We start from the raw sequence: 14,624 nt of genomic DNA on the forward strand, positions 1-14,624 counted from the left end.
AGCCGGAGCAGACATAAATAGGTGCCAAGGAATTTCCCATTAAAAAGAAACTCATCGTCAAGCCATGGAGAACATTTCAGGCAGTCTAGCTAATTGCTCATCAAGTAAGGATTATGTATTATTTGGCTTAGATGAAAGGGAGCATTTAGAAGTGGTTATAAGTGATCTCCAATTAAGATCTATCAGGCACCTGGGCAAAATGCAGAGTTCTAGGATTATGAAGGATGGCAAAATGCTTTCTAGATTCTGTAGCTCTCTATTCGTCCATTTCAACTTTGGATACTTTGAATTCATTTTGAAACAGCCCTGCCAAAATGCTACTTGTGGGACCCTGGGCGAATCCCACCCCTCTCTGAGTCTCAGTCCATGAACTTGTAGGATGAGGAGAAAGGACTTTGGAGGTATTTTGATGGGTGTTCTGTCCAGCATTTCTGAGGGAGGGGTCTCAGGGGCTGCAGGGGTGGGGAGGGGGCTGCAGGAAGAGGGGGCTGAACAGGCAGAGTTCAGGGCTCCTTCTCTGTTCAACTGAGAAGCTCTTCTTTAATCAGTTTTATATACCAGGCTCCACATGAGATTTTATAACACGGAGTTCTGAGAATAAAAATAATTCTTTAAGCTACTGGTCTGAGGAAAGCTGTTAAGTTTCCAGCCTGAATCTAGGCTGTGCTACAAAAATGGACTTCACCAATACATTGTGGGAGTGAATTTCTCAGAGCCTTTAGTCCAGAATGGCTCTGCTCAGGGGTTTTGGAAATCGACTTCATTTGAGCAAACCTCAGTGCCACCTCAGTGCCTCCCCACTGCCCCCCAGCAGTGGTCTGAAACCCTGGTGTGCATTAGAACTACCTGCAGAGTTTGTTAAAACACAGATGGCTGGGCCCCACCCCTAGAGGTTCTGATTTAATGGGCCTGTGTGGGGCCTGGGAATGTGCATCTCTAACAAGCTCCCAGATGATGCAGACCACACTTTGGGAAGGGTTGGCCTGGAAGATAAAGGCCAGTCTCCTTAGCATGTCTCTCCAAAACTGGACCCCAACTTCCCTTCCCAGCCTCCTCATCCAGCTTCCCAGTGTTCCAGCCCAACTAACTGTCCTTCCCTCCCTCTTGCATTTCTCCCTTGCTCACCATGCTCCCTCTGGCCAGCCCCTTTCTGCATGTCTAACTCCTGCCCACAGTTCAAGGCATGGGTCAAATGCTACTCTTCCAAAAAACCTACCCTGACTTTTTCACTAAAAGTCACAGAAATCCCTCTGGGCTCGGGCTTGGGCTCAAATAGTTTCTCTCACAGTGCCAAGCACTTTTAACCTCTCATTGTTTTTGTCTAGGCCTTGCCCCTGCATGTGAGCCACGGGCTCTAGGACAGGGAGCCCATCTTACCCTGGAATCCACACCATTATCCACACCTTCAGCACCTGCACAGTTTCCAGCCCACCAGACCAACAATACAAGCCTCAGCACAGGCATGCATGAATATGCATATTCAAGAAATGCCTCAGCCAGCTCAGCTTACCTACCCTTAATTCCCCAAGACAGACTGACTCGACTCTGAATCTTTAAATCAGAACACAGGACAGCACTTTAGCCCACTCAATCTATTCTTCAGATGAATTTTCCATATTTTCTGGAGTAGAGGCAGTGAGGAATACATCATGAGACATAAATAACTACTACTTTGGTCCATTACCTTCTGCAGCAATTAAGAGCTAGACCCAAGTTCAAACCCCACTTGACCCTGATTAGCTATAGTACTTAAATACTCTGAGTTCTAGGTTCCTCACTGTTCATGGGGATAATAAGAGCACCTACTTCCCATGGATGACATAAGGATACAGTGTAATCATTATTAATAGTAACAACAGCATTTATTGAGTGCCTGCTATGTGCCTAGCACTAGGCATATAATATTGAGTCTAACTACATTATGTACTTAGCACAATGTCTAGCACACAATATGCAATCAAGAAGTATTAGCCATATTATCATTGCTTATTTTCTCAACTTCCATGCAAGATTTATATTATTATCCCCGTTTTCCGGATGAGAAATTTGAGGCTCAGAGCAAGTAGCTTGCTCAATAAATATTAACAAGTTGTATTGTATAATGTGTAATATTTATAACTAGCTTACAAGGTAAGTATGATTTCCATGTGTGACTGAAAACTGTAGTTCAAAGAAGGTAACTTGTAAATGAAGGCCCAGGATTTGAACCTGATTTTGGGTCCACAGCTTCTCCTGGCCTACTCACCCCACCATCTGGTAAACTGTGCCTGCACTGTGTGCCCAATCAACTCTCTATGCCCTTTTTTTTTCTTTTGAGATGGAGTTTTGCTCTTGTTGCGTGGGCTGCAATGCAATGACACGATCTCGGCTCACCGCAACCTCTGCTTCCTGGGTTCAAGCGATTCTCCTGCCTCAGCCTCCCAAGTAGCTGGGATTACAGGCATGCGTCACCACGCCCAGCTAATTTTGTATTTTTAGTAGAGACAAGGTTTCACCATGTTGGTCAGGCTGCTCTTGAACTCCCAACCTCAGGTGTTCCACCTGCCTCGGCCTCCCAAAGTGTTGGGATCACAGGTGTGAGCCACCATGCCTGGCCTCTATGCCCTTTCTTATCCAAGAGTCATAGAAAAGCATTTTCCCAATGTGTCCAAGAGCACACACTGCCCCTGCCCCTTGTCTGAACAGTCCTGCAATCCTAGGGCCTGCAATTAGTTATTTCGATGATCAGAGATAACGGATCACATAACAGAAAGCCTGTAACAGCCCCTCTTTTACTTTGCATGTTTACAAGGAACAGTAAGGAAAACAGCCCAGAGGCGTGGGACTGACCGTGACCCCGAAGAAGTTGGTCTCGTTCATGGCATTGAGGATGATCCTGCCCAGCGTGTGGTCCGTGTAGTTGAAGTCCTGGATCCGCTGGTGCCGGCTGCTGGCATGCAGCGTCTCCATGGCCCTCTGCAGTGTCTTGGCGATGACCCAGATGCCATCGTAGGCATACCCGTGGAACTTGCTGGGCCCCACGCCTGACCGCTTGTTGTTGTACTCTCTCTCATACTGCTGTGGAGTCTGGAAAAACAGGCGGATTGGGGGAATCCCAAGTTATACTCAGCAGGGACATCAGGTGCCTGATGCCGAGAAGAGCTGCTATTCTTCAGTGCCCACAGGGTGCCAGGTACAGGGCTAGACTCTATGTGCATTATCTCATTTAGCCCTCACAACAACCTCATAAGGTGGGTACTGTTATTGTCCCCATCTTACAGACCCCCCCATTTTCAGGGGGTCAACTTGCTTAGTGCCACAAAGCTAGTAAGTGACAAGACTGAGATTTAAACCCTGTCTGTTGGCAAGACTAGAAAGAGGGGATAATACACCCTAACCAGGCCTTTCCCTCTATACTTGCAGGGCCTGGGGTGAGGTAGAGGCCCATATCCCGTATGTCTGGATATTAAAGTTATAGACACGTGAACAAACTGTTCAAAAAATATTCTCTATTTCCTCATCATAATAAATATACCTTCCTAAGGATCTGGAAGGCCAAGCTGGAATTCAGAATTCTGGGACTTTTCTGAGTTTCAGGCCAGACACAGCAGCACAGAGAGGGAGCTGACTGTGTAGTGCTCGGCCTACCCCTTCCCTTCCCACCCCTCTCCATCCTGCAGCCCAGCCAGGCTCAGTCCACACCTCCTTCCCCTTCCAGCATCAGTAGCTCCCTGTACCCCCAAAGGCACAGTCTACCCTCAAGAACTGGGGCAAGAGGCTCCCTAGGCACTGGAAGCAGCTCCAGCTTATGGGCTGAGAATTCAGGGCACAGTCTGGAAGCTGGAAGGGGTGCAGGTCTGAGTGGGCTGTGTCTGTGGCTTGCAGATTCCGAGCCCCAAGGGGCCTGAATGAGGCCCTCTTGGAGCACGGGACCCAGGGCAGGGCCCAGTTGCTCAGGTGTCAGGCAGCATCTGTCCCTCCTGCTATTTCGTCTACTTTCCATAATATAACAGTCTGAATAGGCCAGCATTGAAAAAAAGATTTTTTTTTCTCCCATTGAGCTGAATTTCATAAAAGAATTTCATTGGTGATATTAACATTTTGATTGTGGCCGCAAAGGAATGAAACTGCCTTTTTACTCCAGACCTTGGAACTTGCACTTCCAGATGAATGCCCCCTCCCCGGGGGACCCATTACCCTTAGGTTCTTCATGGGCCTTTTTTCAAATCACTTCTCGACTCCTCTGCCAGAAATGTCATCGGAGCCCACCGCTTGGTCTTTGGAAAAACCCTCCTTGGGGAAAAATCACACACAGGATAATTGACTCATTGTCAGTTTATACTGAGAAGGGCCCCTTAGGGACAGTCACAGGCACTCAGTCAGTCTACAGCCTGAGGCACAGAGAGGTGCAGAGACATGTCCGAGGTTACACAGCTTATGTGTGTGTATGTGGGGGGTAGGCGGAAGGGGGTGCTGCACCAGACTACTTTCCCATTTCATCTTGGCTACTTCTTTCCTCTTTGATTTCTAAAGTAGTAATTGCTTTTTGAAAACCACCACAAGTTGTTTGGGCCATGTCTAGTATTTTTAAGGAAGGTGGTGGAGCTGGGTCATCAAAGGCTGTGTCTTCCGTGGCTAAAGCCCACGGGGGCCAAGAAGCCAAGTCTCTTATGGGGTCACCCACACAGATGCCTGGGGGTGAGTGCCAAGTGCCTCCAGCTGTGGACCCTGCAGGCGACGAATTCTGCGTGATCAAATGTGAATGAGTCCTGGCCAGGAGTCTGCCTCCTCCTTTGATTCAAGGTCCTCCTGGAAGGCCCAGGTTTGATCTGTTTACAGCTTTCCTTGGAAATGCATCCTGTCTAGCTACCACCACTCTGCTCATCACTCAGGATACACAATGGGCAGAAACTCCCTCCAAATCCCAGGTTCCTCAAGGAGACCAGCATTTCTAGCCCAGCTCAGCTCCCTGAGTTCGACCTGTCACTCACATTCCTCCACCTGCCCACACTCCCCTCCCGCTGGCTCTTGAAGCTCATGGTCATCCCTGCCACTTTCACTCCGGCTGGAGAAGGAGGAAAAGGTCCACTATGAGGCTCTCTCTCTTTAAACCTTTTGGGTCCCTTGAGCACATCAAGTTGGCTTGCACCTCAGGGCTTTGCACAAGCCGTTTCTCTGCCAGAAAGCTCCTTGCCCAGCTCTTGGCATGATAATTCTCGGCATTCAAATGTCAGCACCTGTCACTTCTCAGGGATGGCTTCCTTGACCCACCCGTTCTAAAAGCCCATGGCCTGAGGCCAGGGGTTTTTATCTTCTTTATTGCACTTGTCACTCCCTGCAATTTCCCTCCTTATGTGTTTACTTGCTTATGGTCTGTGGTTTTCCTCCTCCCTCCCCACCCACCTAGAATTAAGCTCCATGAGGTCGGGGATGTGATCTGTCTTGATCACCGGGGTACCACCAGGATCTCAAACAATACCTGTGTAAGCTCTTTCTAGGCCTCAGTTTCTCTGTCTATAAAACACAGGAGCACACCTATTCACAGCACTGTAGGGCAAAACTGTTCTTCCCAAATGCAAAAAGTTGTAATCCTATTGTGTATGAAAGTATTCATTTTCCTGCGTCCTTGACAATAGGTATTTTAATTTTTAACACAACTGTCAGTTTGTTAAGAAAAACATACATATTTGTTAAGAAAAAAGTATTCTTTTAGTCTTAATTTGCACTTCTTTGATTAATGATTAGAATGAGCTTATTGTAAATATTAACCAGCAATCTTAATTTTTAGGTGAATTTCCTAATTATTTTAGGTGAATTTCCTATACCATATTGCTATGGTGATGGTCACATCATTTAATCCTTTGTTTTAATGTCTCCTTGTTATTTTTCCATCTTTTAGTATTTGGCTATATTTTCCTTTATTTTTTAAAATGTGATTTCTGTCTATTTCTGGTTGTTAACTACTGACCGTTTTTAAAAGATTTAAACATTACTTGGATGTGTGTTTCTCTAATTAATTGCTTTAACATCACAGAAATGAGGCCCCTTTGACTTCTTGTTTGGATTTTGCTCCATGAGCTTTCTCCGATGCACGCAATGATGGCATTTGAGGGTTGGTGGTGTCCATTTGTGAATTCCATCGTTCAACCTAATGATGACATTCAGATGACATTTCTACACCACTTCCCTGACCAGAACACAACACTGGAGCAGGCTTCAAGGTTTCTATGATCCTTTAAAAGTGGGAGGTCCAGACTTGAGGTGAACATTCCCAGTGTGGTCCCACCAGGTAGTAACTGAGTGTAATCTTAAACTTCCTTGATATAGTTTTGTTTTGTTTTGTGGGACACTAAGGGGATCAAGATCATATTGTCTATTGGATTTGGTCTTCAGGTCAACAAAAGTCCCTATATAAACTTTACATATGCCACTTGTAAATTCATCTAAATCAAAAAACTGTCCTCACCAGGTACAAGGATCAGAAGTAGGGCCAAGAACACTGGAAACATGGCTCTTTACCAGATTTCCGTGGGTAGAGTCCTTGGAATGGGACACAGGTGTAGCTAAGCCCTGAAAGGTGACCTCAATTCTTGCTGTCTTTGCAAGCACAAGGTTGAAGAAATCCTTGCTGCCACATGATATCCCAGGCCATTCATCATTGTTCCCAGGCGATGCCAGCACCAACTCCCTTGGGCAAGACAATGACAGCAGGAAGAAACACACTCACAATTGTTGGAGAAAAAGTAATAGTTGTTCTTAAAGCAGGCCTGCAATTATTCAGGGCAGAAGATTTTCTTCCATTGTAAAGCTCACACCGAATGCTGATTAATTACCATCCTCTGAGGTCAAGTTTATCGTGAGATGCTAAAAGTTTCTGAGAAAATAACTTATGCAGATAGTCCCAATTACTGACAGGTTGGCCTCCAGCGTATTTTTTAAAGGCATTTGTTGGAACTTGGAACATATTTTCCCACAGACACTATGTTATAAATAGTGGTTAGGTTCCAAGGCTAGCCCACACAAGCTTACTAACCTACAAGGTGACTAAACTTTATGAGTCTGTCATCCCAACAGAAACAAGCTGAGTCCTACTTTCTGGGAGAGGGGAGCCTCATCGACAGAAGAGAGGGCAGAAGAGGGATACATCCTCTTCCACATCTGCAACTGCTCCCGACAGAAGTGAAACTGGCAGACTTTCTCGCTGGCATCCCTGTGGGAGGTTCAAATCATAGAATCTCATTTGGAAGTACATGAGAAAATATTTAGTTTGCTGGTTCCTGTGCTGCAGTTTGTAGATCACTTGGGAAGCTTGCTAAAAATGCAGATGCCAGGGCCGGGCATGGTGGCCCACGCCTACAATCCCAACACTTTGGGAGGCCGAGGCAGGATCATCTGAGGTCAGGAGTTCAAGACCAGCCTGGTCAACCTGGCGAAACCCCATCTCTACTAAAAATACAAAAAGTTAGCTGGGTATGGTGGCAGGCATCTGTAATCCCAGCTACTTGGGAGGCTGAGACACAAGAATCGCTTAAGCCCAGGAGGCAGAGGTTGCAGTGAGCCGAGATTGCGCCATTGCATTCCAGTCTGGGTGACAGAGTGAGACTTCATCCAAAAACAAAAAACAAACAAAAAAAGAACAGATGCCAGGGCTATATTTTGGTTCAGTATATCAGTGAGTGAGTTAACTTAGGAATCTATACTTTTAAAAACCTTCTCATATTTCAAGCATACAAAAATTGGTAACCACTGATGAAGTTCCTTCTGGAATCTGATTATTGGATAATTATTGGATCTTTTCAGTAGCAACTTCCAGGTGTTGGCTGAGTTTCTTCTTATACTCCTCCAGTATTGGGAAGCTCACTATGTCTCTTAGGCAGAACTTTCCACTTAGGGAATGGCTGATGTTGAGGAGACTTCCAGATGCAGAGTTTGTGCCTCTCCCTGAGACTTGCATTCAGCATGCTACATGCTCCTGCGGAGCCACAATACACACGTCTGCTCCTTTTATACCCAACAGCCCCTCAAAGAGCCAAAGACAGGGAGATGCTGCCCCTTTTCTAATGCATTCTCCTTCTTTGAAGCAAAATAATCTCAGTTCAGACTTCTACTCTATGATTAAATCACTTATATCAGACCAAAGCTCCCATCAAGGATGTTTAGAAAAGCAGAATAAAATATTAAAATAGCTATTCAAAGACATCAGAAAACAACCAGGATAGCTAGGACTGAAAATCCATCATTCTGGAGAGAAATGCTTTGAGATGGGCCCCAAATTCTTTGCTGTTTTCCTTTTGAGGCATTTTCTGATTTGTAAGTAAGAAGGCTAGTCACAGAAACAGAAAGCATTGGATCAGAGCTTTCAGCAGTCCCTCAGGGATAGGAAACCAAAAACTGTTGTTCTGGGCTACCAAGGTAGCAAGACTTGCATGGCCAAGGTGCCAGAGTAAAGGGAACAATAAAAAAGTGAGCCTGGTATTAAGACTGGCATTTTTACTTAAAATATTTGATAATTAAGCTGCATAAAGCAAGAGGCTGAGAAGCCAAGCAAAAGAGCCAAGAAAACAAACAGAACTATTTGGCATTTAATAGTATTGGGAAAATAAAAATTGGAGTTCAGGGTCAGTAAATATCCCAGGATTTCAGTTGAGAACATTCAAGGGTCAAACACTAGGAATCAGGGCAAACCAAAATAGACTGGCCTCACAAAAACTAAAACCAAACCTGGAATCATCTCAGTTCTTCACTGGATTAAGGCAATTTGCCACTCCTCTAACTACTTGCTTGAAGAGTAATACATTTTCCCTGGAGAAAGAAAACACTATCTGTAGCCTCTACAATTTTTCACACACAATATATTTCATCAAAATTTACTAGGTATACCAGGAAATAGGACCAGATAATTGTTTTAAAAGAAAAGCAAGGAAGAAAAAGAAGAGAAAAATATATGCAATGGAAACAAATTCATAGGTGATCCAAATCTTGACATTATTAGACATGAACTTTAAAATAGCAAGGTTGGCCGGGTGCGGTGGCTCATGCCTGTAATCCCAGCACTTTGGAAGACTTGAGGTGGGCAGATCACCTGAGGTCAGGAGTTCGAGACCAGCCTGGTCAACATGGGAAAACTCTGTTTCTACTAAAAAATTAGCCAGGCACGGTGGCAGGTGCCTGTAATTCCAGCTACTTGGAAGGCTGAGGCAAGAGAATTGCTTGAACCTGGAAGGTGGAGGTTGTAGTGAGCCAAGATCACACCACTGTACTCCTGCCTGGGTGACAGAGAAAGACTCTATCTCTAAAATAAAATAGCAAGGTTTATATGTTCAAGAAAATTGATTAAAAGATGCAGAATGTCATCAGAGAACTGAATACTATCAAAGAAAACACAAAAAATTCTAAAAATAAAAAATACAACAATTGAAATAAATAATTCAATAGATAGGTGAAGCAACATATTAGACACAGCAGAAAGTAGATTAGTGAACTGAATACAGGTTTGTATTCAGACTGAAACATAGGGAGAAAAAAAGTTTGGAAAATAAGAAATGAACATAAGAGATACATGGAATATATTGAAAAAGTATAATATATGTATAATTGTGTCCTGGAAGGTGAGAAAAGAGAGACTAGACAGAAGCAATGTTTCAAAGGATACTATTCTATTTCTTTAACACACATCAATCCACAGATTCATGGAATCCTACGGAGCGCTATGAACTCCAGGCATGATGAACACAAAGGAAAGTTCACTTCAGCACAGTGTAGTAAAACTGCCAAAGACCAAATCAAAAACAAAATCTTAAAAGTAACTAGAGAAAAAAAGATGCATTACTTCAAAAGAGCAGTAATAAGTCAGACAGCCGACTTAATAGAAACAATGGAAGCCAGCAGACAATGGAATGACATCTTTCGTGCCAAAAGAAAATAATAGGCCATCTAAAATCCTCTATCTAGTTAATACATCTCTCAATATTAAAGGTAAAATAAATTTCAGACAGCCAGACACTTAGAAGATTTCTTTCCAGAAGAGCCACAGTCAAATAAAGACAAAGGAGAAGTTCTTCTGGCAGAAAAATAATAGTAATAATAAACAGAAAAACAGAAATGTGGGAAGGAAAAAAGTAATAGGAAGTGTAAATGTGTTAGTAGATCTAAATGAAAAATGACATCAGTGCCAAGAATATCCAAGAAAATCTTAAAGAAGAACAAAGATTAAGGATTCATACTACAAGGTATCAAATCATACTTCAGTAAATAAAACAGAGTGATATTGATTAAAAGATAGGTAAGTAGACCAAAGGAAGATAAATGGAAGTTCAGAAGCTTGTGGATAGATCCACACTATATGCAGTTATTTAATTTATGACAAAGGTGACACTGTAGCATGAGTGGTGGGATGGGGGATTACGGCATTTTCAATAAATAGTCCTAAATCAATTGATTAGTCATAAAAATTAAATATCTTATTTCAGACCATACATAAAATTAATTTCAAGTAGATTCTATGTCTAAATGTGAAAGATATAACAAAACTTCTAAATGACAAGATAGGAAAATATCTTCACGAGCATGAGTGGGTATATTAGGCCATTCTTGCATTGTTATAAAGAAATACCTGAGCCTAGGTAATTTATAAAGAAAAAAGGAGGCTTAATTGGCTCATGATTCTGCAGGTGCAGAATCAAGAATCATGGTGCTGGCATCTGCTTCTAGTGAGGGCCTCAGAAAATTTTCAATTATGGCAGAAGCCAAAGGAGGAGCAGGTGTGGCACATGGCAAGAATGGAGCAAGAGAGCAAGGAGGAAGCTGCAACACACTTTCAAACAGCCAGATCTCACATGAACTCAGGGTGAGAACTCACTTGCTACCAAAGGGATGGTGCTAAACCATTCAGGGGGGATCCACTCCCATGATCCAATCACTTCTCACCAGGTCCCACCTCCAACATCAGGAATTACATTTTGACATGAGATTTGGAGGGGACAAACATCCAAACCAAATCATCAAGACAGGGTGATTTTCAGAAAAATAAAATAAAATAACAAAACCAAATACTGCTTCTGCCTAGTCTCTCTTTCCTCCCTTTGCAGGACACAATTATACATATATTCTACTTTTTCAACATATCCCATGTGTCTCTTATGTTCATTTCTTATTTTCCAACCTTTTTTTTTTCCTGCCCATCCTTAAAATGCCTAAACAAGGCACAAATATACTAATCACAAAGAAGACTAATAAATCGGATTACATTAGCATTAGGAATATCTGTTCATCAAAATATATCAAGAGAGTGAAAAGATAAGCCACAGAATAGGAGAAGATATAAGTAATACATATAACTGTCAAATAATTAATATTCAGAATCTAAAAATAAATTCTACAAATCAGTAAGAAACAGGCAGAGTATCCAACAGGAAAAATGGGCAAAAGACTTGAATGGGCAATTCACAAAAAAGGATATCAAAATGGCCAATGAAGATATGAAAACATGTCCAACTTCATTAGTCATCAGGGAAATGCAAATTTAAACTAAAACAAGACACCAACCACTGCACACCCACTAGGTTGGCTAAAATTAAAAAGCTGACACACCAAAAGTTGTTGAGCATGTGAACCAACTGGAATGCTCAATCACTGCTAGCGGATGTGTAAATTGGTATAACCACTTGAGAAAGCTGTTTGTCACAGAGTCTACTAAAGCTGAACATATGGCTACTCTGACTCAGAATTCCACCCCAAGTATGCACCCAATAGTAATGTGCACATATGTTCACCAAAATATATCAAATGCCTAGACATAAGTCAAACAAAATAAGTATAATAATTCTTTTTCTTCTTCTTTTTAATTGAGATGGAGTCTCACTTTGTTGCTCAGGCTGGAATGCAGTGGTATATCTTGCCTCACTATAACCTCCGCCTCCTGTGTTCAAGCAGTTCTCCTGCCTCAGCCTCCCAAGTAGCTGAGACCACAGGCATGTGCTGCCATGCCCAGCTAATTTTTGTATTTTTAATAGAGATGGGGTTTCACTATGTTGGCCAGGCTGGTCTTGAACTCCTGACCTCAACTGATTCACCTGCCTCGGCCTCCCCAAGTGCTGGGATTACAGGTGTGAGCCACTGTGCCCAGCCAATACACACAATAATTCTACACAGAAAACTATAAAACATTTCTGAGAGAAATTAAAGAAGACCTAACTAAATGCAGGGATATACACAATTCATGGATTGGAAGACTTTAATATTAAGGTGTCAGTTTTCCCTAAATTGATCTGTAGATTCAGTAAAATCCCAATAAAAACCAGAGAAAGTATTTATGTATGTGTGTATAAACTGGCAATCTGTTTTAAAAATGTATATAGAAATGCAAAGAGACAAGAATAGCCAAGACAGTTTGGAAGAAGAACTAAGATGGAGAACCTATATGAGTAGTTATCAAGACTTATTATAAAGCTACAGAAATTAAGATGTTTTGGTGAAAAACAATGGAAAAGAAAAAAATAAAGTTTAGAAACAGAACCAGATATATAGTCATTTGCTTTATGACAAAAGTAATATGGCGGCACAGTGTGGGAAAAGATGGACTTTTCAATAAATGATGTTGGGTCAATTAGATACCCATGTAAAAACAGAAAAGAAGAAAAGGAATCTTGATCATTACCTCACATCCTATACAAAATGAAATTCCAGGTTAATTATAGATCTAAATGTGAAAGGTAAAACAATCAAGCTTCTAAAACACAAGATAGAAAAGTATCTTCACAGCCTTGGAGTGGATTCTATTAAAGAGTTTCTGTTCATTAAAACACACCAGTTAGAGGATTTCTAGGTAGCTGAAGACAAAGGAGGCTGTGTATGAATTAGCTTTCCCAAGTCTCCCCAAACTATACTAGCTAGCTTTGTAGCCACATTCTATACAAAATGATACCACATCAATAACTGAGGACAGAGAACATCAAAACTGTACAGATGACTGAATAAGAAGAGAAAAATTAACACATTTCATTTTTACCTTTGCTCACCCATGCCCTGATGCAAGGTTTTGTGGCAAAGGCAGAATGAGGAAACTGTGCCAAAGACAGAAGATGGTGGTTATTTAAGGGTGAACTAGAATAACTACCAGAAAGACTGATCTTCCCTGGTATGGTTTGCATTTGTGTTCCTGCCCAAATCCCATGTCAAATTGTAATCCCCAGTGTTGGAAGAGTGGCCTGCTGGGAGGTGAGTGGATCACGGGGGCAGGTTTTTCACTTGCTGTTGTCATTATAGTGAGTGAGTTTTCACAAGATCGGGTTCTTTAAAAGGATGTAGCACCTCCCTCTTTGCTCTCTTCCTCCTGCTCCAGCCATGTAAGACATGCCTACTTCCCCTTTGCCTTCTGCCATGATTCTAAGTTTCCTGAGGCCTCTCCAGTCATGCTTCCTGTACAGCCTGTGGAACTGTGAGCCAATTAAACCTCTTTTCTTTATAAATTACCCAGTTTCAGGTGTCTCTTTATAACAGTGTGAGAAATGACTAATACGCTCCTTAAATCTGAAGATACTAAAAAAAGCTGTGGAGTTCAAAAGCTCAAAAGCAGGCATCTGAATGGCAGAGGAAGTAAGAAGAATGGTTACATCTGGCAGTGGATATTAACTGGGGTAACACATAAAGGCAGTTTCTGAATTGCTACAAATAGTCTTTTTCTTGACCTGGGTGGTAGTTACATGGGTGCTGTCCTTCAATAAAAACAATTAACTAAATCATAAAAAGTAATCCCAATCCTTCCATTGCGCCTCAACTCACATGACCTGGGTTATAAACTCTTCATCAATCTCACTACTCCTTCCTCCTACCCCTAAGGTTCCTATCCTGAAAAGGAAGAGAATTAAAATTTGTTGAGCACCTACTATGTGTTTGCACTTGGTAAGATACTTTCTACTGTATAACCTCATCTAATCCTTACAAATCTGTGAGAGAGATATTATTATCTCCATTTTACAGATGAGAGACAAGCATTTTGCAGATGAGATACACATCACTGTATCACTCTTAGGTTCAGCTGCATTGTAACAGAAAAAACAAATTATCAGTGACTTAAATGAGATGGTTTATTTCTTTCTCATATAAAAGATGTCTGTGGTGAGGCTGGGCAATACAGCTATGACAGTTCCCTGGGTAATAAGGGACCCAGGGTCCTATTTTTATGCTCCACAATCCTAGAATGACGTTTCCTTGTCAAGGTCATCTTGTACCTAACGGTCCAAAACGGCTACTAGAAATCCAGCCATCACATCTACATTCCAGTCAACACAAAGGAGAAAGAAAAAGAAAGGCCATATCCCCCTGTAATAGAGCCTTTCTAGAAGTCCCACATAACACTTCTGCTTATATCTCATTGGCCAGACTTGCAATCCTGGCCATATCTAGCATGGAAGGCTGGGGAATGTATAATATATTTTCCAGTGAGGTGGCAATATACCCGGTTAAAAATCAGAGTTGTGTTATGAACTCTGGTTTGTTGTCTTACAGAACCTAGAAGAGGGTGGGAGAGGTATGCATGTTGGTATAGATGACCAGCCACCTTCCAGAGTCACCCAGTTGGGAAGTGCTGGGGCCATGATTCGAGTCTAGCAGTGGCCCCTCCATGGGCCATTCAGCCTTTTCCTTCT

At 42.3% G+C, this 14,624-nt stretch overlaps 1 protein-coding gene across 1 annotated transcript in view; it reads right to left on the bottom strand.

Moving 5' to 3' along the window:
- Positions 1-14,624, bottom strand: part of GABBR2 (gamma-aminobutyric acid type B receptor subunit 2) — a 420,626-nt gene that overhangs the window by 161,002 nt on the left and 245,000 nt on the right. The window contains exon 7 of the mRNA XM_010357632.2: positions 2,830-3,066. Coding sequence (XP_010355934.2) covers positions 2,830-3,066 — 237 coding nt within the window. The remainder of the gene's footprint in view (positions 1-2,829; positions 3,067-14,624) is intronic.

Source organism: Rhinopithecus roxellana, chromosome 16 (genome assembly GCF_007565055.1).
Source record: "Rhinopithecus roxellana isolate Shanxi Qingling chromosome 16, ASM756505v1, whole genome shotgun sequence".
NCBI lineage: Eukaryota > Metazoa > Chordata > Mammalia > Primates > Cercopithecidae > Rhinopithecus > Rhinopithecus roxellana.